We start from the raw sequence: 25,161 nt of genomic DNA, 5'->3' as shown, positions 1-25,161 counted from the left end.
ACCATGAAAGAGGATGCTTAGAAATAAACTAGTTGGTCAGGTTGAAACTCCCCCTCCCCCCAAAGGTTTGACAAACCTCACTGTCTGGCTCCACCCTCGCCACCTCTGCTTCGTGGTCAGGTCTTCTCCCTGGTGTGCCATGATTGGACGGAGCCCTGGCGCTGTGGTCCACATCAGGACAGTGATTGGTTGGCTGTGAGTTCCGTCCAATCATAGAGTTCCATCCCGCCTCCCCAGGGTTGACAGTGCTCTCAGACAGCCTCTTAGCAGCCTGGATCCTCTGGGGGTGGAGTCTACTCAGAGACATGTAGTAGAAGTTGTCTTGCTCTCCATTCAGAAGATAACCTGAGAATGACATCCTACGGAACTCCTGTGGATGGGAAGAATCAAGGATGAGGGTCAGTACCAATTTTCCTCATTGAAAAGCAAATCGTCAGAGTAGCACTTGGGTATTCAACATGTAAGGTTCCTGACAATGTGAAAAACAAATTGACCCCACTAGAAAAAAAGGGCCAAAACTCATCTTTGCTATGAAAGAAAAACAGTTCTCCCACCATACCTCTTTGAACTTCTCCAGGGACTGCTCAGGGCCGAAGACAAACTGCAGAGGAACGACCTCACAGTGGCACCGTGGTCGCCCGCCTGAGCGAAACACGTGATCCGCCACCTTCTGTAGCGTGGACGAGCGGATAACCCGGGAGAGACGCAGCGCTGACACAATCTCATCCTCCAAGAGCCAACGGATCTACAACGAGAGGCAACAGGGAGAGGAGAGGGAGAGGTGAGTGAAGGGGCCTGAAATCTGTAACGCTATTTAGTGGTCAACTAGCTCAAAGTCAAATCAATATCAATATGAAGTTCAAAGATCGAGATCAAGTTCAAAAGTAATTCACACATGTGAGCGCTCACATTTTTCAACATGTTTTTTACAAAAGGATGGATAAATTTGGATTTTTCAGCAGGTAAATATGCATGATGCTACCCTCCACCGCATGGCCTTCGCTCCAGATCCAAACTTCCAACCTACAACCTAATTTTGACAAATTAACCAGAGAGATTACTTCTAGCAAACAAACAGCAGAAACCAGAGGACACCATTCCAACCTGGAACTGAGTGAGTAGTGTTTGGTATGATGCTATTTTGAAAGCCAAGAAGAGGAAAAAAATGAAAAATAAAGCACATTACAAGGATATATTTTACTTTATGGGGACTGAATGCTGAGGCTCCCTAGCTTGGAAGGACAGACCAGATACAAATTCAATTAGCACTACGGTGTGAAGTAAAAGGTGTCGAGGCCTTTGAGTCTTTGAAGCGTCCTCTGAAGCCCCCTCCTGCTGTTCAAAGGCCATTCACTGGCATTTTCTACAAGAAATCTGCCTCCAGAAATAAACAAAAGCGTGTGACATCTACCCCCGTTGCCTGCTGCACTGCTGCTTGGATTCCACCGTGTGATCTGTTCACCATCTGCCCTGGCCCGTATCCCCCAGGCTGGTAAAGGTACCTCCACCACACTCCCCCCTCTCTCCCTGGCCCGTATCCCCCTGTCTGGTACAGGTACCCCCACCACACTCCCCCCTCTCTCCTAAGCTTTCGCTCGCCTCCAGCACACATGCACTGTTGGGGCGAGTGACTCTGAACTTACAATGACTAGCTCCAAGTCGTTATATATTACATTTTTTTATTGTGCATTTTGATATTTGCCTCATGACTCCTGCATACTTTGTTGACTAAACATTCTTTAACCAAGCAGGGGACAGACTGTTTGTTCCCACACTCTAGACTCTGACTCTCTATTGGTTACAGACTTTTGGCCTCCCATCCTATTCTAACCACCTCTCACCGACTTTATTTTCATGTTACCTGATGAAATTGCTGTACAATATGATCTTGTTGCCATCTGATGCACATTCAGATTACATAAATCAGCACCTCAGAGCTCTCCCTGTCCTATGCTGTGCCTTGACTGTATTACTGTTGATGATATCTGAAAGTGTGCCTGCTCACCCTGGCCCACCTACTGTTGCTAGGCCCAATTCTGACTTGTGCTCTGATATCGGCTTCACTAATTTGTGCTCTCGTAAAATCCTGGCTTTTCTGCACGTTAAGATTAGAAGCGTATTACCTAAAATGGATCAATTGTAAGTGTGGGTTCACAGCTACAATCCAGATGTGTTGGTCATTACTGAGACGTAGTTAAGGAAGAGTGTTTTGAATACTGATGTTACCCTTTCTGGTTATAACCTTTTTCGGGCAAGACAGATCTTCCAAAGGTGGGGGAATGGCAATCTTTACCAAGGATCACCTTCAGTGCTCGTTTGTCTGCACCAAGTCTGTCCCCAAACAATTTGATTTGCTGGTTTTAAGCATTAAACTTTCAAATAGCTCTTTGTTGACGGGTGCTATCGTCCTCCATCGGCACCGGCCTGTAACCTACCTGCCCTAAGCTCTCTCCTGGCCTCTTATACTAAGTCTGAATTTGTCCTAATAGGTGACCTAAACAGGAACATGCTTCAACCACTTGACCAAGTCCAAACGCAATGTGACTCCCTAAATCTTTCACAGATTATTACTAATCCCACAAGGTATGACTCCAAACACCCAGAAAAGGCTACTCTCCTTCATATTATCCTCACAAATAATCTTGATAGGCATCAGTCTGGTGTTTTCTGTAATGACCTTAGTTATCACTGTTGTACAGCCGCTCAGTGAAATTACCTGTCCTGATTTGTCATAGACGTTGCTAAAAAACTTTAATGAGCAAGCCTTCCTTCATGAACTGGCCTCTGTAAAATGGTATAGAATCAGCTTGATCCCCTCTGTCAAAGATGCTTGGACCTTCTTTTTTGATATTTTCAGTGGTATTGTTAACAAACACTCCCCCATAAAGAAAATTAGAATTAAAAACAGGTTCAGCCCCTAGTTCGACTGTGATCTTGCAGAGTTACTCCACCTCAAGAATTGTATTTGGTGAAAGGCTTGGCACACGCATACTCAGGCTGGCCGGCTATCGCTCAGGCAAATTAGAAATAAGTGCACTCAGGCTATTCGGAAGGCCAAAGTGAGTTACTTTAAGGAGCAGTTCTCTCTCTGTGGGTCTAACCCCAAGAAGTTCTGGAAAACAGTTAGACCTGGAGAATAAAACATTCTCCTCACAGCTGCCCATGTCCCTTAATGTTGATGATGTGGTTGTTACTGACAAGAAGCACAAGGCTGAGCTCTTTAAATCACCACTTCATTAAGTCAGGATTCCTATTCCTATTTGACTCAGCCATGCCTCCTTGCCCATCCAACATTTCCTCATCTGTGACTATCTCCGATACTTCTCCCTCTTTTTCCCTTGCCCGCGACAAAGTTTCTCCCTGCAGGCAGTCACTGAGTCCGAGGTGCTAAAGGAGCTCCTTAAACTTGCTCGGAAAGCAGCCAAGGGGAGAAATCAAGCTGATCCTAACTGTTATAGGCCTATTTCTATTTTTGCCCTGCTTATCAAAAGTGTTGGAAACCTGACTGGCTTTCTTGATGTCTATAGTATTCCCTCTGGCACGCAATCTGGTTTCCACTCAGGTTATGGGTGTGTCACTGCAACCTTAAAGGTCCTCAATGATGTCACCATTGCTCTTGATTCAAAGTAATATTGTACTGCTATTTTTATTGACTTGGCCAAAACTTTTGATACCATTCCATTGATACCATTCCATTCTTGTGGGCTGGCTAAGGAGTATTGGTGTCTTTGAGGTGTCTTTGGCCTGGTTTGCTAACTACCTCTCTCAGAGTGCAGTGTATAAAGTCAGAACATCTGCTGTCTCAGCCACTGCCTGTCACCAAGGGAGTACCCAAGGCTCGATCCTAGGCCCCACGCTCTTCTCAATTTACATCAACCACATAGCTCAGGCAGTAGGAAGCCCTCTCATCCATGTATATGCAGATGATATAGTCTTATACTCAGCTGGCCCCTCCCTGGATTTTGTGTTAAATGCTCTACAACAAAGCTTTCTTAGTGTCTAACAAGCTTTCTCTACCCTTAACCTTGTTCTGAATACCTCCAAAGCAAAGGTCATGTGGTCTGGTAAGAAGAATGCCACTCTTCCCACAGGTGTTATTACTACCTCTGAGGGTTTAGAGCTTGAGGTAGTCACCTCATACAAGTACTTGGAAGTATGGCTAGACGGTACACTGTCCTTCTCTCAGCACATATCAAAGCTGCAGGCTGAAGTTAAATCTAGAACCTCTATTTAGTTACCTCTATCGAAATCGCTCCTCTTTCACCCCAGCTGCCAAATATATATATATATATATATATATATATATATATATATATATATATATATATATATATATATATATATATATATATATATATATTTTTTTTTAATCCCAGGCCCCCCTTCCCTGCAGGAGGCATTTTGCCTTTTGGTAGGCTGTCATTGTAAATAAGGATTTGTTCTTAATTAACTGACTTGCCTAGTTAAATAAAGGTTCAATTTAACTTTTATAAAAAAAGACTGAACTTACCTCATCCATGGTGGCTAACACAGCTAGTTTGTGGGGAATTGGGAGTTTGGCCAAAGGGTCTCCTCCAACCCTGTTGAAATAAAGAAGTAGTGAACTACTGTAGCCTCCGTGAAATGATCATCCCAGGCAGCGAAGGCCTGCTCAACATGCTTTCTTAGCCCGATGTATCCCTACCCTTCAGACCACTCACCTGTCAACCGCTACTCCTCTAGCCTGGTCCCAGATGTGTGTGCTGTATAGCCAAAAGACAACAGCTATACAGCACAAACAGACATAGAACCAGGCTACTCTTTTCCCCACCCTTCCTAATGACTCACCCGTCAACCCCTACTCCTCTCAGGCTGTCCAAGTTGCCCATCAGCTCCTCATCAGAGCGGTAGGAGGAGGGCTGACCTGGAGAACGGTTCAGAGACACACTGCTCTCTGACGTGTACCTGGAGAGAGTGCAGCCCGTTAGTTAACATGATCATCGTCTAGTGAAAGATCCTACTGTATGTGGAAAACGAAAGTATACAGCACAGGGTTATGCTCTTGCACATTATCATTCCAATGACAATGTATCTGGTAAGAGTGCCTATCCTAATGACTGATATCCTAGTTTAAGCTCCAAGTTCTTTCAATGTTTTTACAAACCTGGTTTACCAAAGGGCACCTTACCATATGAACACTAATGAATCCAAGAACAAACAGATGCATTTTTTAAAAATTGTTATTTTATTTTGTTCCACATATTTCTCAAGTAGGATCTAAAATTCTCACCTGTTGTGCCTCAAGTCAGACTGCATGCCCTCGATCTCTAGGGGTAAGGTGAGGACAAAGATGTCCAGTGTGACAGAGAGATCATTCAGATCAAGAGCCTGCAGGGCCTCTGCATTCTCCAGACATGTGATCACCTCACCTGTAACAAAACAGTACACGTCAACACAAACAGCAGGGCATTTAATAGCATTGTGAAAATTCACAGCAGAACTGGGGTCAAATAGTATTCGTTGTCGATCAAATACTTTGACTGTAGGAGTTAGCCTGCTTGGAGTGCCAGATGGGAAAGTTTAGCACTTTTGGAACTAGTCCACTGGTTCCATTGTGCCGGACAAACTCAATAAAGTGAAGCTATCAAATAACATTTTATTGGTCACATACATATATTTAGCGGGAGTAGCGAAATGCTTGTGTTCCTAGCGCCAACAGTGCAGTAGTGTCTAACAATTCACAACAACACACAAATCTAAAAGTAAAAGAATGAAATTAAGAAACTTATACATTTTAGGATGAACTATGTCAGAATGGCATTGACTAAAATACTGTAGAATACAGTAAACACACTTTTGAAATGAGTAAAGCAGTATGTAAACATGATAAAAGTGACCAGTGATTCCATTTCTATGTACATAGGGCAGCAGCCTCTATGGTGCAAGGTTGAGTAACCGGGTGGTAGCCGGTTAGTGATGGCTATTTAACAATCTGATGGCCTTGAGATAGAACACCAGGTCTGAGTCACACACTGTCTATTGGCTTGTGTCTCTTCTGTGACGGTTGTCAGGTACCGCGTGTACTCACCCAGGCAGGTGGGTAGCGTGGTTATGGGCATGGATCCGTGGCAGCTCTTCATGTTAACAGAGCAGGTGAGGTGGACGAACAGTGGAGGCATCTCAGGCTGAGGCCCCTCTGGCTCCAACAGGCTGTCTCCCTCTAGAATGCTGAAGGAGTCCTCATCCTGGTTCACCGTGTTGGAGTCAGACAGGGACTCATCCTCCCCCTCTCCCCCTGCTTCCCCCTCTCCGTCTGCCCCTAGGGATCTCCGGCCCCCGGCCCTCTCCTGGTACTCCACCTCCAGGTCTGTGTCGCTCTCCATCATGATGCAACAGCCCGACATGTTCTCTGAGGTGCACATTAGGATGACATAGTACACAGCATTATGACATAGTACACAGGATTTATGACGTATCCTTAACTACATGTCCTCTGTGGTGCACAGGATGAGTATAGAGTATCTGATGTACTATTATCTAGAAGATCTTAGGCAGGGGTTACACCAAGCAATCCAAGCAACTAAAATACAAGGATCCCCACCGTCCTCTGTAGCAGGCTCAGCCTCGGAGACAACCTCTTCACTAAGTCGTCTCTCCTCTTCCCTATCAGAGTCCTTAGGAGGAGAACAAAAAATTAAAATCATCAAAAGAACGCCATATTATTCAGAGTCCCAGTTAGTTAATACTGAACCAATGTTTTGGAAACAGGGCCTTCTTCAGTGTCCTGGGGGTGGATACCAACCGAGAACAATGGATAGGAAATAACATACACATATCTCTTTCTTAGATGATGGTGGGCAGTAGTAGAAGTAGTGAGGATTGGAAGGCACGGTCTTGAAGAACTGAGCACCAATGTCCATGAATTTGTCCTGTTGAATGCAGGCATTAGCTAGCTTTAAAACAGTTATTTAACAAGAGCATCAAATTGTAACATAATCCATCTCATTTCTTTCCATTCTACCATTATCTATCCTTCAGTTGTTTACCTGTATGATTTTGTGCAGGTCAGGGTAGACCTCGCACTTCTGCTGAAGGCGGAGGAGGGACAGAGGGAACTCTGGTATTCTGATGGTCCCGGGGGGTTCGTCCAGGCCGAGGGGGGAGTTAGGGGCCGAGGCCTTCCCCCTGTTCTCTGCCTCACTCACGTCCACCATCTCAATACTTGCAGACACAAGGTCGTCATGTTTACTCATAGAGCACCATTCAGCACCGTCAATCAATAGTCTGAACCAAACAAGTACCAAAACAAACCAAACAAATGTACTGTATGTACCACTCTTTGCAAATTAAGTTCTGAACCAAGGTCAGATAACATTCTGAGGGTCATTCTGTAGCCGACCTGGGTCAAATACGTATAGAAAATATGTAATATACTTTAGGTGCCCTTGATTTAGTTTGTCAGGGACATGGGACAGTCGCTAAAGTGCAAACTCCAGATTGCTAGATTTTATTTATTTGATCATTTAAAGTAGAAGGCTGCTCCAGCCAGAGACAACACACCAGTCCAACACACCAGTCCAAACACACCAGTCCAAACACACCAGTCCAAACACATCAGTCCAAACACACCAGTCCAACACACCAGTCAAAGACACCCTGAGTACTTCAAATCAACAAAAAAAAATGGGTAACTGCTCTGTAGGTCTCAGGAGTACCTGGATGAGGAGGCCATGGGTCCTCTCTTGACCAGCCCGTCTTCCTCTGCCTCTCCGATGGTGAAGGTGGCGGGGGTGATGCTGTGACCCCCGACTCCTCCGTCTCCATGGCGCTCTCGGAACACCCGGATGTGTCCACAGAGCGTCTGGAGGAAGGAAGTGATGTCTATCTCCTGGAGAGACTCCTCACAGTAGTCCATGGCTGTCAGCAAGTCCTGGGAACTGATGCTGTGGGACTGCTGCAGGCTGCGGTACACACCTAGGGGGAGAGAGCACGATCATGCACACGCACACACTTCAGAACCATGCCTGCTCTGTCTTAATTCATCTTTCCACAATTCCTCAATACGATTTCTCCTCGCGTCCTTCTCAACTGCATTAATTTAAAAGGATAACGTAAAAGTGGACCTTCTCCAATGTCATCTGAAAATGAGGGGAGGAGAGAGGATGCAAGGAATATCTTAGCTACATCGTCAAAAACCTTCCACTATACTCTCAAATAGAAATCTGTCCAACTATTCCATGTTAAGTTCAGTCAAAGTCAGCACATAAATCCACATAAAAAACAGTGCCTTCAGAAAGCACTCACACCCCATGAGCATTTTCCAAATTGTGTTGTTACAGCCTGAATTTAAAATGGATTACATTGAGATTTTGTGTCACTGGCCTACAATACCCGATAATGACAAAGTGGAATAATGTTTTTAGAAATGTTTACAAACAATGCTGAAATGTCTTGAGTCAATAAGTATAAAACCTCTGTTATGGCAAGCCTAAATAAGTTCAGGAGTAACAATTAGCTTAACAAGTCACATAAAAATGTACATGATTGTTTAATGACTACCACATCTCTGTACACCACACAAACGATTATCTGTAAGGTCCCTCAGTCGAGCAGTGAATTTCAAAAACAGTTTCAACCACAATGCCTCAAAGAAGCAGATATTGAATATCCCTTTGAGCATTGTGAAGTTATTAATTACACTTTGGGTGGTGTATTAATACACCCAGTCACTAAAAAGATACAGGCGTCCTTCCTAACTCAGTTGCCGGAGGGAAAGGAAACCGCTCAGGGATTTCACCATGAGGTCAATGGGGACTTAAAACAGTTACAGAGTTTAATTGCTGTGACAGGATGGATCAACATTGTAGTTACTCCACAATACTAACCTAAATGACAAAGTGAAAAGAAGGAAGCCTGTACAGAATAAAAATATTCCAAAACACGCACCCTGTTTGCAATAAAGCACTAAAGTAAAACTGCAAAAGATTTGGCAAAGAAATTCACTTTATGTCCTGAATACAAAGCATTATGTTTGAGGAAACACCTCATATGTTATGGGTATGCTTGTCATCGGCAAGGACAAGGACGTTTTGATTGTTCCTGAGTGGCCAAGTTACAGTTTGGACTTAAATGTACTTGAAAATATATGGCAGGACTTGAAAATGTCTTGCAACGATCAACAACCAACTTGAGAGAGCTTGAAATTTTTCAAAATAATAATGTGCAAATATTGTACAATCCAGGTGTGCAAAGTTCTTAGAGACTTACCCAGAAAGACTCAGCTGTAATCACTGCCAAAGCTGATTATAACATGTAGTGACTCAGGGGTGTGAATACTTATGCAAATTAGATATGTCTGAGTTTAATTTTCAATACATTGGCAAACAACTCTAAAAGCATTTTTTTCACTTTGTCAGTAAGGGTATTGTGTGTAGATGGGCGAGAATGTTTATGTTTTTTTAAATCCATTTTCACACGGTAACACAACAAAAGTAAGGATTTCTGAAGCACTGTAATATACCCTAAAAAAAAAGGTCAATACTTTTATCTGGATGTTGTTTATATCAAATTCATCTTGAGAAAACAGCTTTTAAATTTGGCTTTTTTTCAGTACCACAGGGTATACATTTTGTGTTAACCTCTTGACTCAGTGAGCAGGGAGAGAAAATATGCTGCCATGGTGTGAATATATTTATATTTAAATTGGCATGCCAGACCAATTTAAATCCATCAGGCTTGTCAGAGAGAAGCGGATATTTCGCCTAAGCAGAGTTGTGTCTAGTGTGTGTGAGTGTGCGTGCGTTGTCTAGTCGCTCTCCTCCTGATTGAGGTTTACAGATGCTGCAAAGGAGCATAAAAACAAATCCTGAGATGACAGCTTAAAACACTCTAATAGATTTCTCCGTCACTAGGATGATGCAGGTGACGGCTTTGCCCTGTGCTTGCTTCTGTAGTATTGGAGGCGCTATCTTCGGGTACGTGTGTGTGTGTATGGCGAGTCACAGGCCTAAATTACTATGTTCAACAGTAGTGCACTAAATAGGGAATAGGGTGCAATGCCCAGATTAAAAGTAGTGTACTATATAGGGAATAGGAAGAGAATCAGCTACTAGCCGATACTCTGGTCAATAATAAACTTCTTCTCCCATCTGCTTTCCCCAGCACCAGTAGCCCATCCCCTGTCCCTTTAGTGCCATAAAGCAGGGTACATTACCATTGGGCTCCTCTCTGCGTCAGTCATTTGCGAGTCAGTTTATTTAAGGGGTGTTTTATGACGTCTGGCTGTCGCAGTGGTCAAATGCAAGCTACACAGACAGATTAAACAGTCAGACTGGACTGGTCACCTTGACAGGCCGTTACCGGAAATGTTCACGTCTGTCAGCAGTGTATTACAGTATTACCTGTGACGTAACACTGGTGGTAGTGCTCCTGTAGCAGGCTGCAGTAGTTGGCCAGCTCCTTGTGTTTATGAGGCTGCGACATCAGGTCTGTCCAGGAGGAGGTGCTGCTGCGTTCCTGAGATAGAGACCTGCAGGAGGAAGAGGACAAACACACACAGACACCCCAAACACCATTAGAGAAGAAGAGGAGCAAGTGCAGAATCAGGAAGCCCAATAGTAGATCTGTGGGAGAAACATACAAGCCATAGAAAAGGAGGGAGCATAGCTTCATCATCAGATATATAACACGGTTATTTTACACACCCTTTTGAAAACACACAATCTCATCTCACCCCCCAATTAACATGCTGCTTGTCTCCTTTGCAAACGCACAGTCTCTAATCTCACGCCACAATAACACACAAATCTCTGATGACATTTAATCTCCGTTAGAAAAGAAACACACTGTCCAGCTCCATGTAATGTTGCATTATGCATTGAGGAGGATGCTGTTAAAAGTCTATTAGCTTGAGCGGTCACTGAACAACAGAGCTCCGAAGCGTGCTTTTAAACAAGGGGTGGGGGGGGGGGGATAATCACTCCGAAAATGTATCCGATATGTCAATACTATGTGTCTTATGTTAATCTGGAGATCAACACATGGCCAGTCCTGTACCATGATACACAAGTGTATAATTCCCATATTTGACTTGGAACTTGCAGGTGAAAAGGAAAAAGAGTACAAAGGAACTTTACTCATTAAAAAAAAATGAATTGTTTAATCACAGGCTTAGAGGAGAGATTTCCAAAGCACCACACCCATGTCATCAAGTAGGGTCTGTAAAAAGTCACCACACCCCCCCAGAGAAGCTTGAAAAAAAAGTACTGCAACTGCATGAACCAAATTTGATTTTCTGTGAACATGCAATAACTTAGATATTGTCAGTTAACACATCAGACATGTTGATTTTGGACAGTTTCACCTATTAGTATCTGACTGCAGACAGAGAGAGACAGCCTCCTACAAGAAGTTTGAGCTCCAGCAAACATAAGTGGCTTGCGTTGTGAAGTCAAGCCTTCAGTTATGTAAATGAATATAAAGTCAAAATATCTAGAGGCAACAGTCTTATCTGGAGGCAGATACCAACCTCCCAATAGCAACACAGGCCTGGAGTGAGTGTGAGAGCGATGGCCTCAGCCTCACCCACTTAGAGAGTACCTCTCCCTGATATGAAAAAGGAGGAGCATATGGCCAGGCCTAAGTCCCTCCTAACCCCATCAATTCATCTTTCCATGATCCCTTGCATCCTTTCTCCTCACCTCCTCAACCGTATTGGAGGAGAAGGTCCAAGGTCCCTTCCTTCAGACCTTCTTCTCAGCTGTCTTTTGAGAAGGATGCAAGGAGATAAGACGCAAGGAATTGAGGAAAGATTCACTGAGACTGATCTCACCACAGCTCTACACCAGGAAGGGACGGAGGGGAGGAGGAAGAGGAGAATGGGGGGGGGGGGGGGGGGTGCGCGGCAGGATGATGGAAGCAGCAGTAAGCTAGCTGTGCTGTGCTACCTGAACTTCATCTGCTGATGCATCTCCCAGGAGTCAGCGTCTTGAGGTCTATTTATCAACGTAGTACAGGGAAACAATCAGAGGTGCACAACGTTAACATGGGACTCAACCAACAACAATGAGCTTGCTGGCACAGCCAATGTTGAGTGAAGGGTAGACTTATGAAGGGTATAATCGGGTATGGCATGGTAGGACTTCTGACTGAGAGCGTTTCAAGTGTCAGTCACATATGATGGGTGGTAAGGTGATTAAACTGATGAAAAGTAAAGTGCTGAATACATGAAGCCTTGGATCTGCTTTATTCCCCTCCCAAGACCTGGGTTCAAATTGAAATTATTTCCTCCTCAATACTCCTCAGTCCCAGACGGCTGGATTTTCCACTTCTGAGAATATTCAAGTGATAACATTGCATCGGAAACGATCCATCCTCAATCAAGTGCAGCTAAAGTATTTGAAAGAAAACAAATCCTATTTGAACCCAGATGTGCTCCCCATCAGTAGCCCCAGTGTGTGTGTGTGTGTGTGTGTGTGTGTGTGTGTGTGTGTGTGTGTGTGTGTGTGTGTGTGTGTGTGTGTTACTGGGTACCTGAAGAAGATGTCCCTTGGCTGCCTGTTAGAGTGGGGATTGAGTAGCTGATCCTTCAGAGAGTCCAGGGAACAGTTATAGACATATACAGGGCAGCGCGGACGGGACAGATCCCCTGAGCTCTGCTGGGACGCCTGGCGACTGAACGTGATGTGGAAGTCTCTCTTCTGGGGCTCAGCGAACTGCACCCCGTCCTTCTCCTCCACACCTGAGAGAGAGAGAGAGAGAGAGAGAGAGAGAGAGAGAGAGAGAGAGAGAGAGTAATTTCCAATTTGCTCAGGGAGCTCCATCTCTTCCTTTTCACAACAGTAACATGATGTTATTGCAGGGAGAAATAGGGATAGAAAGAGAGAGGGTTGGGTGAGTGAGAAGGCACAGTATGTTGGTAGCAAAGGACTAATGATGCAATAATCCTACAGTACTTACTGGCACCTTTGGTGCCATTTTCAGGCTCAGAGAAACGGCTATCCCAGTTGTCCTGCTCCAACGTGGAGCTCCCAGATTCAGGGGAGAGCAGGGGTGACCTGGGTCCCACAGGACCACCACCACCAGGGGAGAGCATGGGGGACCTCAACCCGCTACTCAACCCACCATTCAGCCCATTGGTGGAGCCAGAGTGAGAATCAGCCTGTGATTTGTTGCCGGTAGTCAGGGTGTCGTCATCATCTCCGTTATCCTGGGGCTCGGTCTCCAGCCCAGACGACATCAACATCTGGACATCTGCAGAGAAAACACAACAATGTTGAACTCAAACATTTCGCAGAGGGACTTGCATTCGTTTTAAGATAGCTCGGTGCTACAACCACATGTGACAGGCATAGAACAATGTTTTTCCTCAAAAAACATAGCTATCAGTGGAATCCGAGCAGGAAGGTTGGGGGAGTGGGTAGGTCAAGTGCTGGTTAATTATTAGACATTGGGGGGGGGGGGGGGGGGGGGGGGGGGTTTACCAACATCTACGAACACACAGCACTGTTGCTGCACCACTTTATGATGATAAGCATGTCGATTACAATCAGTTAAAACTAGCACGATGCCAGGCTGGTGGCTAGCCCAAATACATAGGATTCCTATAACTAGAGTGGAGCCCCCACTTGAATAATGAGTAGAAAAGATCTGTAGCTCTGTCCTATTCGTACACGCACATCACACAACTACAGCAGAGCACAGGGAACAGTAGCGGGGTGCCTACCTGTGAAGGTGGCGGGGAGGAAGGTCAGTAGGATCTGCTGAGGGCTGATGTACTTGGCGTAACACTTCCACTGAGGGGTAGACCCATCCCTCTCCACTGGGACTGGCTCCTCATCCACCAGGTCTGCATTGCTGAAACTCTGAGAGAAAGAGGGGACAAACTCACCGGGCATAACAGACAGGACAAGTGCTACAAAATAAACTAAACATAATGTTTTGCCCAAGGTGGACAGAGTTCCAATGAGAGGAAGAAGAGGGTAGTGTAAACCATGTCTGGACATCCAAAACGGAACTTCGGGCCCACTGGTGGTTTTCCATTGTTTTTAAACTGCATAAAACCGATATCAATGCCAAGGAGGAACCTTCTGGATTTATTTCCCTGAAGAGAGAATGCAGACTGGTTAAAAGGTTTACCTGAAGGGTACTGGTTGATCCTGTCACCTCCTTACTGCTCCCTGTAGTGTGGAAGGACATCATTGTGTCCTGTCTCTCTGGAGGTTTCAGGCACTCTTCTGTCAAGGGAAAGTAACCACATGGCAAGGCAAAAAAAACTAAAAAAATGTGTGCAGGAGTATAGGATGTTGTTACATAATGAATACAATCATTAGCAGGATTCTGTTCTTTTCAGTCAGTCAACATATGTTCATAAAGCCTACATCAACACTTTACATTCACCTAGCCTAGTCCCCAAATAGCAAGCAGATGCATAGCAGAGGCACACATTCACAAAGCCTACCTCTGATGACCGGTAGAGAGAAGGGTGCAACATGTCCGTCTCGTTCCCTGTCTAGGATGTGATGCATGAAGGTGACGTTGTCCTGGTCAGCCAATGGGATCTCCCGGTCACTGAGTTCCTGTTGCAAGCTGCTGTGGAACAGGCTCAGCAGGAGCTCGTTGGGAATATAGGGGGTGCTCTGGGACACCTCCTCGTTCTCCACTGCAATACACACAAATAAGCATTCATTAATTCATCCACCATCTTCATATTGCAGCAACAACACCTAGTGACCATGTCAAGGGGTTTGGACTTTGTTGGGGTAATGGCTAAGGTGTTGGACTAACAGTCACAGGGAATCCTTGATTTAGCAAAAATGTATAAATTAATGTTTGATAACAATAAGATACTTGAGGACATAATAACATGACAAAATTCACCTCTGCTGAGAGTGAGGAAGAATATTTCTATCTGTTGGCACTTGGGCAGCAGCTCGATGAGGTCAAACTGGAAGGGAACAGTGTGGATGCAGTCCTCAGAGGCAGGGGGTTCTCCTGCAGCGGTCCCAATGGGAGGGTACACCTGCTCCTTGTTCTGGCACAGCTGGCTAAGGTACTCAAACGTCATAATGGTGGACATACAGGTCAGATCCCGGGGGAAGATCTGTGGATAACGTAAATTCACTATTGTTTAAAAATATATATATATTAGCCCATCCACCACCCCCTCTCTTCGGAGGACACACTGTTTTTACAGCTTTTCTGCTACATATTTTACACAGATTGAACTATTATATACAGCAATCACATAACAATAATACATCACTGAACATAAGCTCTTTAATCCCGCCCCTCAGCCCATCCCACTTATCACCATCATTTGGTTTCCATGTGCAATATATTTTTCAATTGTGCTGTGATGTTTACATTAATGGTTTACCTTCCTAATCGCATTTCATCCACAGATTGTGATCAAAAGATGAAAATCTTTCCTACAAGTAGTATTATATTGCTGATTCATTGACAATGGCTTTCCAAATCGCCCAACACTGCTTTTTGTAAGGTTCATTTTAAGTTAATGTTGAGATTTTTGTAACAATTACTCATCTTGTGACCTGAAACAAGCTAGATAGGGGCAATATCAGAATAAATTATCTAGTGATTCTGTATCTTTGCAGGCAAAATCTACAGAGTTGAGATTGTTGTGTGCCCCATTTACTGTATTTAACATTTTCATTGGTGGCAATAATTTTGGATAAAAATGTCAATTGAAATGTGTTGAATCAAGTGTTGCCTTTTTTGTATCCATTCATATACTGTACCACGTGCCATGGAATCTGTACATTGAAAATATCTTCCCATTTATTTTGCAACCTGTATGGCGCAGCTGTCAACATGTTTGTCCTCAAATGAAACTGGTATATTTTCTAGATTTTTGTTTTAGATTCACTCTCTCACAGTTGAAGTGTACCTATGATAAAAATGACAGACCTCTAAGTGCTTTGTAAGTAGGAAAACCTGCAAAATCGGCAGTGTATCAAATACTTGTTCTCCCCACTGTAGATAGACAAAATTAAAATGTGCCTGTCTTCGCATTCCAAATAAAGTTACATTTTTTGCCATATGATTTAAAGAACGAGTCATCTAGAGTAGGCAGCACCATTAGTAAGTAAACTTTGATAGGACTAAAGAGTTAAATCAATGTGATTTTTCCATAATATACAAGTATTTCCCTCTCAATGGTTGCAGTTGGATGAATAGCGTGCCCAGAGTGAACTGCCTACTACTGAGTCCCAGATGCTAATATATGCATATTATTATTAGTATTGGATAGAAAACACACTGAAGTTTCTAAAACTGTTTGAATTATGTCTGTGAGTATAACAGAACTCATATGGCAGGCAAAAACATGAGAAAAAATCCAAACAGGAAGTGGGAAATCTGAGGTTTGTAGTTTTTGAACTCACCCCTAACGAATACACAGTGGGATATGGGATATTTTGCAATTCCTAAGGCTTCCACTAGATGTCAACCGTCTTTAGAACATTGTTTCAGGCTGCTCATGCGAAGGGGGCCGGGTGGGAGCTGTTTGACTAAGGGGTCTGCCTATAGCCTCGTTCTCATGCTTTTCTACAGACAATGGAATTCTCCAGTTGGAACATTATTGAACTTATGATAAAAACATACTAAAGATTGATTCTATACTTAGTTTGACAAGTTTCTTCGACCTGTAATATAACTTTTTGAACGTTTTGTCCAAATGGACCAGATCGCACTTTTGGATTTGTTTACCAAACGCCCTAACAAAAGAAGCTATTGGACATAAATGGACATAAATGATGGACATTATTGAACAAAACAAGCATTTATTGTGGAACTGCGATTCCTGGGAGTGCATTCTGATGAAGATCATCAAAAGGTAAGTGAATATTTAGAATGCTATAGAATGCTATTTATGAATAATGTTGACTACCCAACATGGATGATATTTCTCTGGCTGGTTTGGGCTCTGAGCGCTGTTCTCAGATTATGTTTTTTCCGTAAAGTTTTTTTAAAATCTGACACAGCGGTTGCATTAACTTCTTGGATATAGGGGGCGCTCTTTTAATTTTTGGATAAAACAACGTTCCTGTTTTAAACAAGATATTTTGTCACGAAAAGATGCTCGACTATGCCTATAATTGACAGCTTTGGAAAGAAAACACTCTGACGTTTCCAAAACTGCAAAGATATTGTCTGTGAGTGCCACAGAACTGATGCTACAGGCGAAACCAAGATGACATTTCAAACAGGAAGTGCCCCAGATTTGGAAGGTGCTGTGTTCCAATGTCTCCTTATATGGCTGTGAATGGGCCAGGAATGAGCTTACACTTTCTGTCGTTTCCCCAAGGTGTCTGCAGCATTGTGACGTATTTGTACGTCACAATTGAACTGTCTGATCAGGATGAACAATATTTGGTAAAAACCTATTTTTATTCTATGTGCTATGCATTTCACCAGGATTTTTGCATCACAACATTGAAGTGTAAGAGGCCTCCAGTTTTTTTTAAATGGACTGGATAAGGGGATCTGCTGTACCTATGTTGTGCAAAAAAAAGTAAATAATGAATTATCTTCTCTTAGTTAAGAACAAATTGTCATCCAGTAGGCTTTGATAAAATTGCCAATATCCACGTGGAAATTCTGTAAGAGTTATGTGGAGGCCAATTAGATGAAGGTTCAATCGCATTCTGTCACCTATTAATACTTTTTAAACGTTTGATGCCAGCAAGAATGAGACCAGGAAGTAGTCAAGTCAGCAAGCTTGATTAAGCCTCCTCCATGTATATCTCACTAGGTCAGCCTCCATATCTCAACTAGTTCTAATGCATCCATGATATTTGTGATCTCTTTAAGTGGATGAGGGTGATAGTTTGTATTTCCTTTACGATCCATTGAGGTACTTAAAATCATATTGTAATCTCTCACCATAATAACAGATTCATTCGTTACTTGTGGGCTCAATAGATTATTATATATATTTTCAAAGAAGTGTGGATCGTCATTATTTGGTCCATATACAGTGCCTTCAGAAAGTATTCAGACCCATTGACCTTTTTCCAAATGAATAAGAGCACAATAATATAGATGCATGCTCAAATTAAGAAAGTCATAGAAAGGGCTATAAGCATGTCAGCCCAGCCCGCTCAGTTCATTGGATCCAGTTGTTAAAAAAAGAAAACGAAAAGAAAAATACCTAGAAATATCACAAGACCAGTTCTTTATGCCCATTACATGCACGCAGCCTATCGGCAGAGAGACACATTTCATGTACTCCTTATTATATCCTGTTATATTCCAACAAGAAGGAAGAAAGAAAAATGAACTTTCATTTTAACAGCCGCTAATGACTGTCTGTAAAAATGTGTCTTACGCATCACACTACCCATGAAGGGATACATAAGTTTAATTTACAATCGACTCTGACACAGCCATGGCACGACAGCAAAGAAGACATGCAGTACTGACAATCTAGAACGAGTAGAACTGTAAAACCAACCCGCTCTCCACCCAAACACATTTGGTTTTTACTCCAGGGCTGTTGCTCTATCACCTCGTCCGTTTTACACTTAGGCCTATATCATTAGGATCAAGAATATAAAAGGTAGCGTATGTAGCTCACGTAAACATGTAATACACTTCTCACTAAGAGAAGTGCTTCCATAGGCCAGTTATTAAAGTAAACTCACTATTACAAATCAATCCAATGAAAAGAGAGGAATCAGACTTAAAGAAACCAGACTTAGTCCATCCAGACTTAGTCCATCCTCTGGCTACATATGTACACACGCTTCAACTTCATCTCATCTCGATCAGTATTTTAATACTATACAAATTGGTGAATTGGAATTATCAGTGATTGTACTACTGAATAGCTACAGTACCTTTGACAACAGCTGAGAATGTAAGAAGATCCATTTGATTAATCGATTAAGCGATTGATACTGACCGCCTGTGGAATCTCCTGGTAGGTGAGCTCCTGGAAGTGTCTATGTTGGTCTCTAGGGCTCCATACTGTCCCACTCTGAGGCTCTACCCAACACTCTGTCACCAGGTTGAGCTCTGTGTCCACATCAATGGCCTCCACCTCTGTGTCGTTGTCATCGTCTGTGGAGAAACTGGAGACCCATGATGGAAGACAAGGGGTCAGGACAGGAGGAGACAAACAGATGCTTATTCAGCAATAGCACCATTTACTGACTAAATAACCAGCAAAATATACCAAAGAGTTCAAAGGGTAAAAAAAAAGAATGTTAAGTTCTTAGAAACGTAACTGTTCTTCTAAATAAAATAATTTGATAATATTTGAAGATACGGTTGGTAAATGTGTAGAATTTGTGGAACTGGTGGACTAAAGCAATAGAAACAATGGCCAAATATTCAATGGAATTCAGTCTCACCTGTCCTTGGTAGAGGTGGAGTGAGGTGGAAACAGGATATACTGGACGATACAGGTGTGACTTTCTCTGTCCACCGCCTCTGGCATCCCCTACGAGCACACCATCACAAGTCATCATTACAATGGGATTTTTATAGGAATTCAATGCAAACACTATACAGCAATAAACTGTCTGGCCTCAATATGTCCAGATTAGAACATGTGTATGTGTGTATTGTGTAGCCTAATCTTCCTTTCAGTGTTAATGTAGACAACGCTACATTAGTACTCAAAGGATTAGTGGGAGGGTTTTTCTATTGAGTTCATATGGGTTTAGTGAATATTTGCTGTCCCTAGGTGCCCCAGCATGCTCCTCTCACCTTCATTGGCAGTTCAGTCACCATGTTGACTATGCCCTCTCCACTGGCAGCAAAATGAAAGCCCTCAGAGAGGCGAATCCTTGGGAAACATCCAAATACATTTTCAGGCAACAAGTCAGAAGATGTTAGTACTCCTAAGACCTCCCTAACAACTCTCTGATATGATAATGACTTTATTTATATTCGTAAGGACAGTCTTCACAAATATTACATACATAGTGCACAAGTCAGGTACCATTAGACATGCCAGTGGGACTCACTCAGACAGCATGGACAGTATATGAACCACAGCTTGCAGCGGTACGGTAGCACCCAGGCCGCTCTGCACTGTCCACACCCAGCGCTGATGGAGGAAGTAGCGTGACAGCGACGCCAGCGTGGACGAGGCCGTCCGATTGGCTGCCATGCTAAGGGGCACGGTCATGTTAGTGGGCTGGGTGAAGTTCTCCATGTTCAGAATAAACGGGGTCCGGAAGTCTGACGGGAGCTTCTCGTACCTACAGGAGGAGATTGGACACCATTAGAGTATTCATGTTTATAATTGAGTAAAATGTCTTCAGAATCCAACCTTAGGTCTGATACTTTGTGCTATGACCTCAATAATTGTAATCTACAGTAATAAGCCACGTAGCTGAAAAGAACGGTCATGCCCAAGGCACAAATCTGACAACATTCCACTGACCTGATAAGTAGTTTCTCCAGAGGTTTGTTGAGGACCACCACACATGGCCGGTCAGACAGCGCAGGTTTGGGAGCAGGGAGAGGAGGAGACTTGGAGGGGGATGCGTGCCCCAGAATCTTCCTCTTGGTCTTGGGCGTAGCCTCCTTATTCTGGACGCGGTGAGGGAAGCGAAGCCTCAGGATCTGCTCCCGCAGCTCATCCACTATCTGGAAGTGGGGCAGAGAAAAGGTTAAGCTGAAGAATAGGATGTGTTGGTTCCCTCACAAACAGTTCAGTTTAGTTCACTTGCCTTTTTCGGCCTTGTTCAGGATTTTTTGTTTTTGCATCTTCAGCAACGAGTTAAGAATCAACATTTACATAAACGACAACAAAAGGTCACACCAACAGAGGGTTGCAACATTCTGAGGGGGAAAAAGGTGATGTTTCACCTAGCGACTGACTTCTTTCTGCTTGCTAGATCCATTTAGTGAGGAGAAATAGGCACAGCTCGAGATCCAAAATCTATATTTTATTCAAAAGTGTTTTCGGTGTGGACCATGTCCCATACCTTGTTCCTGGTGTGGGCCAGGGTGCCGATAGGAAAGCCCAGCCTCAGCACCATGCAGGGAGCCTTGGAGATCAGACGCACCAGATAGAATGAGTTGGGGGGCTGGTCAGAGGCACTGGGGAACAGAACAGTACATTCATTAAAACCTTACTCCAGTCATTTACTGTAGCCAGTCATTTACTGTAGTTTTAGTATATTTTGAGACTATTCCATTGGTTCATTGAAGAACAGCTTAAGTATTTGAAAAAAAAAAAAAACATTATTTTAACACAGTTCTATCTCACTCCACAATGTGAACAACATTTCCCATGAGTCTCTCTGCCTCTACCTGTATATGAGCTTGACATACGAGTATCCCTCCACCAGTACAAAGCTGCTCCAGTCCCTCAGTAAAGAGGTGAGGGCTGAGTGGGAGATACGACACTGGATGGTGCTGAAACGCCCGTTACTACCAGCAGTGTGGAGGTGCTTGGGCACAGGCCTGCAGAGAAGAGAAGACAGGAGATCACCATTACAATGACTGGGAAAATACTTTTAAAATGAAACCTGCACACTTGTAGATTATACTTAGATTTGACTAATTATACTAAATGACTGGGAGAGGACTATCAACACTGCTCTCAGTGATGCATCACTTTACATTACATCTAAAAGGAGAAATTAAATCAATATGAATTGACAACATTGTAATTTAAGAAATTGACACCAGAAGTTGGTGTGGTATCTATAAACCATCTCTCACATGTCGTGCTCCAGGATGATAGCAATGCGGTGCATGTGAAGCCATCTCTGCCAGAAGTTGGCGTCCATGGACAGGATGGGCTTCCAGTAGAAGGCAAACTGGGACTGGGAGGAGTCCTTAGAGCCACTGTGCTGGAGGGAGAGAACCTGAAGGAAACAGCAGAGGAACACTGTGACTACCTGTCCTTAGGTCAATAGGACCAATGGCCCATATTCATAGTGTCTCTCAGAACAGTAGAATATATAGGATCAGTTTTGCCTTCGTGATTATAAGATCAGTTTTGTCTAGACCATCATGAATACAACTACAGAAAGTGGGGACCTGATCCTAGATCAGCTTTATGAATATAGGTCAATGTAATAATGAATTTGAAAAATCAGTGTTGGTAAGTGTAAAGGAGTAACCAGAGCAGACAAAGTGCATACAGGCGTGGTGGATCCAGGTGGGATGTAGAAGAGAGGAACTCCGTTCTTGGTGCTCTCAGGGATTGTGTAGTTCTCTGGGAGAGAGTTAAAGGACTGCAGGTGGACCAGCATCTGATCTGTCTGGTTTATACTGTGAAGACAAAGAGCATAATAACATGTGTCTTATCAGGAGAAATGCACAGTATACACTTTCAATTCAGTGTTTCCCCTATATTTACTGACGCCACTCCAAATTATTATTAGTATTATTATAATTATTTGTTTTAATAATTTCCAGTACAATAAAATGTTTTCAGTGTAAACTTAAATGAATAAAACCAGAGAGAAAGTATATACAATTGATAATGTAGCTACAGTATATGTTTAAATAAGATCATCTTTGAGAACTAACAATCACCAAAATAAAAACTAGACAGAGAGAATCTAACATAAAAAATGGTATGGGGACCCATTGATTTTGATAAGACATGGCAAAATGTGTAAATTGCTTTAAAACAATTTTAAAGTAGGTCCTATGATTACCCATTATATATATTTTTATATATATATTTTTAAAAAGAATAGTATCCTTGACAATGAGCTGTATCAGTGATTCCCTAGCAGTTTCCCTAGTCAGGTAGATACAGGTGAGTCAAAGGTCACCTCTGCAGTGTGTTCCAGAATCGCCTGATGACGGAGGTGCGGTAGGTTGAGGTGATGGGTTTCCTCATGGTACAGCTGATATCATGGAGGATGTCGTAGCTTCCCTCCATGGTGACCTCTACCCAGGTGGTCCTCTTGGCAGGATCCAGGGGCCACTGGGCAACTGCCAGGTACTCTATACGCATGTTGTGTTTCCACAGCAACACCAGCTTCACCTCCAGCTGGGTGCCACCTACGGGAGGGACCAAAACACAAATTGAAACATGTGAAACATGTGTAGTTTGGTTTATTTAATACTGTATACAGTCTGGAAAAGAGGAAGAAAGTTGGCCTTGTGGATGCACTTGCAGTAAAACAGATGTTCGATATCATGGGTCTTCTGTGGATAGTAGAAAGTCACTTTAAAATGTTAGACTTGAGGCTAATCCCACCATCCTGCTCTCTCTCTCTCTCTCTGTCGAGACGTCTGGTTTCCGAGTGCCTAAACACAGGACTTGAATAGAAGTCTATGGCAGGAGCGGACAAATTGGCTGATCTCTCAGCCAATCACCACCTAGCACAACCCTTAGAACCTCCTCTCTACATTGTGGACTTTCAAAGTGTGAGCAGTGCAACTGGATCGGAACGAATCAGAATCAAGTGAGCATCCCAAAAATAAATATGGTCGCTGTGATAGAACATTTCTTTATTTTTTGTGATTTTCTGCAAGTCCCATCTAACAGAGCTGTAGTAGGCTCTCTTTCTCTCCCATCTCAATTTGAACCCACACCCCTTTCATTGCCACTTTGTTGCAAAGTGTTTCCAGGCTCTATCTGTGTTAGCAATTTAGCCAGGGACGAGGTTAGGCTCGAGGCTGGTGTGAGCCGGTACCTTTAGTGAGGTTGATCTCCCTGATGGTGTATCCCTCTCTCAGTCTGACTGACACCACACTGACCAGGTGGGCGTGCACTTCCTTCTCTGTGTGCTTCTTCCTCCTCATCACCAGCGCAGGGTTCCCACTGGCTGACACCAGGTGCTCGTTGAACAGCTTGTGCTGAGACACTGGAAAACAGAATTTGGAACATGCCAACAAAGATGTTCAACGTTTACAACAGCGTATAAATTAGGCAATTAGTCTGCCTTTTAACCAAAATCATGTCTCCTGAACTGCCTGGCAGCACTGGGTCATTGCTCTACCTCAACGCTTTCTTTTAGAAGCAGTGAAGGGATGTCAAAAGAAAAACTTGTATGAAATGAAAGTACGATTGTCAACATCATGCATTTTCACTTCCTCTGTTGACATCTCCACTGTGACAAACTCTCGTCCAGTAAAATCCTTTACCGGTGGGTATACTCTCTAACGTAAAGAGATATATTGGGAAGGAAATACTCTAAAAAGCAGCAGAGAAGAAAAAAAAGACAACCCATTTCATTATGTCTCGGTGAAGTCGGACCCAGCCATTAAACATTGTACTTTCATTCGCATCTCTTTATGCTAAACCTCTCACGATGAAAGCGGAGTTCTATTCAGTGATCAGCCATCACTGTGGGTGTCTCCAACACGATTCACAGATAATGACAGGGTGTTTGGAAATGACAAGAGCCTTGCTTAAAAGCCACTATGTTTGGGCTGTCACAGAGAGCACTAACGAGTACAATCAAGAACACTATGTTTAAAACCAACTTGTTTCGACCAAAATTGCACTCTGATGGGATCGGGGACACAGCAGCAAAAAGACAACTTTATTTTCAACATATTGATACAGCCTAACTGATACAACTGTACAGTTTTGATTTGTAAAGTTCAAATAGAGTATAGTCTTTCACATCATGATATTTTGTCTTGCACGTCACATCTCGGGCATCTTGCACCTGTATGGAGCTTCATCAGGAAATGCATCGCTGACGTTGTCCCCACAGTGAAGTTTCGCTGCTTCCCCAATCAAAAGCCCTAGATTAACACTGAGGTATACACTAAAGCAGAGAGATACTGCACACAGGGCTATCGCAGCCAACCCCAAGGCTATGGATGAGGCAACTAATACGTACAAGATGTCCCGCTACGACCGCCCCAGAGCCATCAAACAGGCAAAATGACAATATAGGAACCGATGGTCTACGCATGTGGAAGGGGACACAGTCCATTATGGATTAGAAAAAAAGGTAGACAAAGTCTGCATATTGCACCTTTAATTAGAATGTCAATACTAGCTACAGTGGTTAGCTAGCTTGGAAGAAGTATTTAGTGTTGTCTGCATTGCATCTGTGCACTTAGCTAGCTACCATCCCATTGCCTACATTGCATTTTGTTGTCACTCCTGTTGGCTCCCCCACGAACGTGCTCTCCGATTGGCTCCAAGTTGTTGGCCACTGACGATCATTGCAATTCTACAAGTAGAAACGGTAGGTTTGTCGCTACCGGGTCGGCAAG

The 25,161-nt window shown here is 43.3% G+C and overlaps 1 protein-coding gene across 7 annotated transcripts in view; it reads right to left on the bottom strand.

Moving 5' to 3' along the window:
- LOC110521731 (KICSTOR complex protein SZT2) overlaps positions 1-25,161 on the bottom strand; it is a 106,324-nt gene that overhangs the window by 64,820 nt on the left and 16,343 nt on the right. For 6 of the 7 annotated variants that reach the window (XM_036969010.1, XM_036969016.1, XM_036969011.1 and 3 more), the window contains exons 9-37: positions 23,622-23,792; positions 22,752-22,983; positions 22,110-22,239; positions 21,685-21,830; positions 21,271-21,423; positions 20,943-21,057; positions 20,396-20,601; positions 19,974-20,210; positions 19,714-19,792; positions 19,356-19,444; positions 18,905-19,073; positions 14,857-15,079; positions 14,438-14,638; positions 14,116-14,213; positions 13,703-13,841; positions 12,937-13,230; positions 12,511-12,718; positions 11,925-11,972; positions 10,380-10,507; positions 7,695-7,953; positions 7,026-7,200; positions 6,810-6,908; positions 6,581-6,653; positions 6,068-6,388; positions 5,270-5,408; positions 4,828-4,944; positions 4,511-4,580; positions 560-745; positions 77-370 (exon numbers count right to left, since the gene is read on the bottom strand). In XM_036969010.1, the coding sequence (XP_036824905.1) occupies positions 77-370; positions 560-745; positions 4,511-4,580; positions 4,828-4,944; positions 5,270-5,408; positions 6,068-6,388; positions 6,581-6,653; positions 6,810-6,908; positions 7,026-7,200; positions 7,695-7,953; positions 10,380-10,507; positions 11,925-11,972; positions 12,511-12,718; positions 12,937-13,230; positions 13,703-13,841; positions 14,116-14,213; positions 14,438-14,638; positions 14,857-15,079; positions 18,905-19,073; positions 19,356-19,444; positions 19,714-19,792; positions 19,974-20,210; positions 20,396-20,601; positions 20,943-21,057; positions 21,271-21,423; positions 21,685-21,830; positions 22,110-22,239; positions 22,752-22,983; positions 23,622-23,792 (4,799 nt within the window). The remainder of the gene's footprint in view (positions 1-76; positions 371-559; positions 746-4,510; positions 4,581-4,827; positions 4,945-5,269; positions 5,409-6,067; positions 6,389-6,580; positions 6,654-6,809; positions 6,909-7,025; positions 7,201-7,694; positions 7,954-10,379; positions 10,508-11,924; positions 11,973-12,510; positions 12,719-12,936; positions 13,231-13,702; positions 13,842-14,115; positions 14,214-14,437; positions 14,639-14,856; positions 15,080-18,904; positions 19,074-19,355; positions 19,445-19,713; positions 19,793-19,973; positions 20,211-20,395; positions 20,602-20,942; positions 21,058-21,270; positions 21,424-21,684; positions 21,831-22,109; positions 22,240-22,751; positions 22,984-23,621; positions 23,793-25,161) is intronic. The other variant, XM_036969012.1, reaches the window with a different exon arrangement.

The sequence above is a fragment of the Oncorhynchus mykiss genome, chromosome 30 (assembly GCF_013265735.2).
Source record: "Oncorhynchus mykiss isolate Arlee chromosome 30, USDA_OmykA_1.1, whole genome shotgun sequence".
Taxonomy (NCBI): Eukaryota; Metazoa; Chordata; class Actinopteri; order Salmoniformes; family Salmonidae; genus Oncorhynchus; species Oncorhynchus mykiss.
The sequence above is the reverse complement of the archived record's forward strand: the minus strand, read 5'-3'. Positions and strand labels throughout refer to the sequence as shown.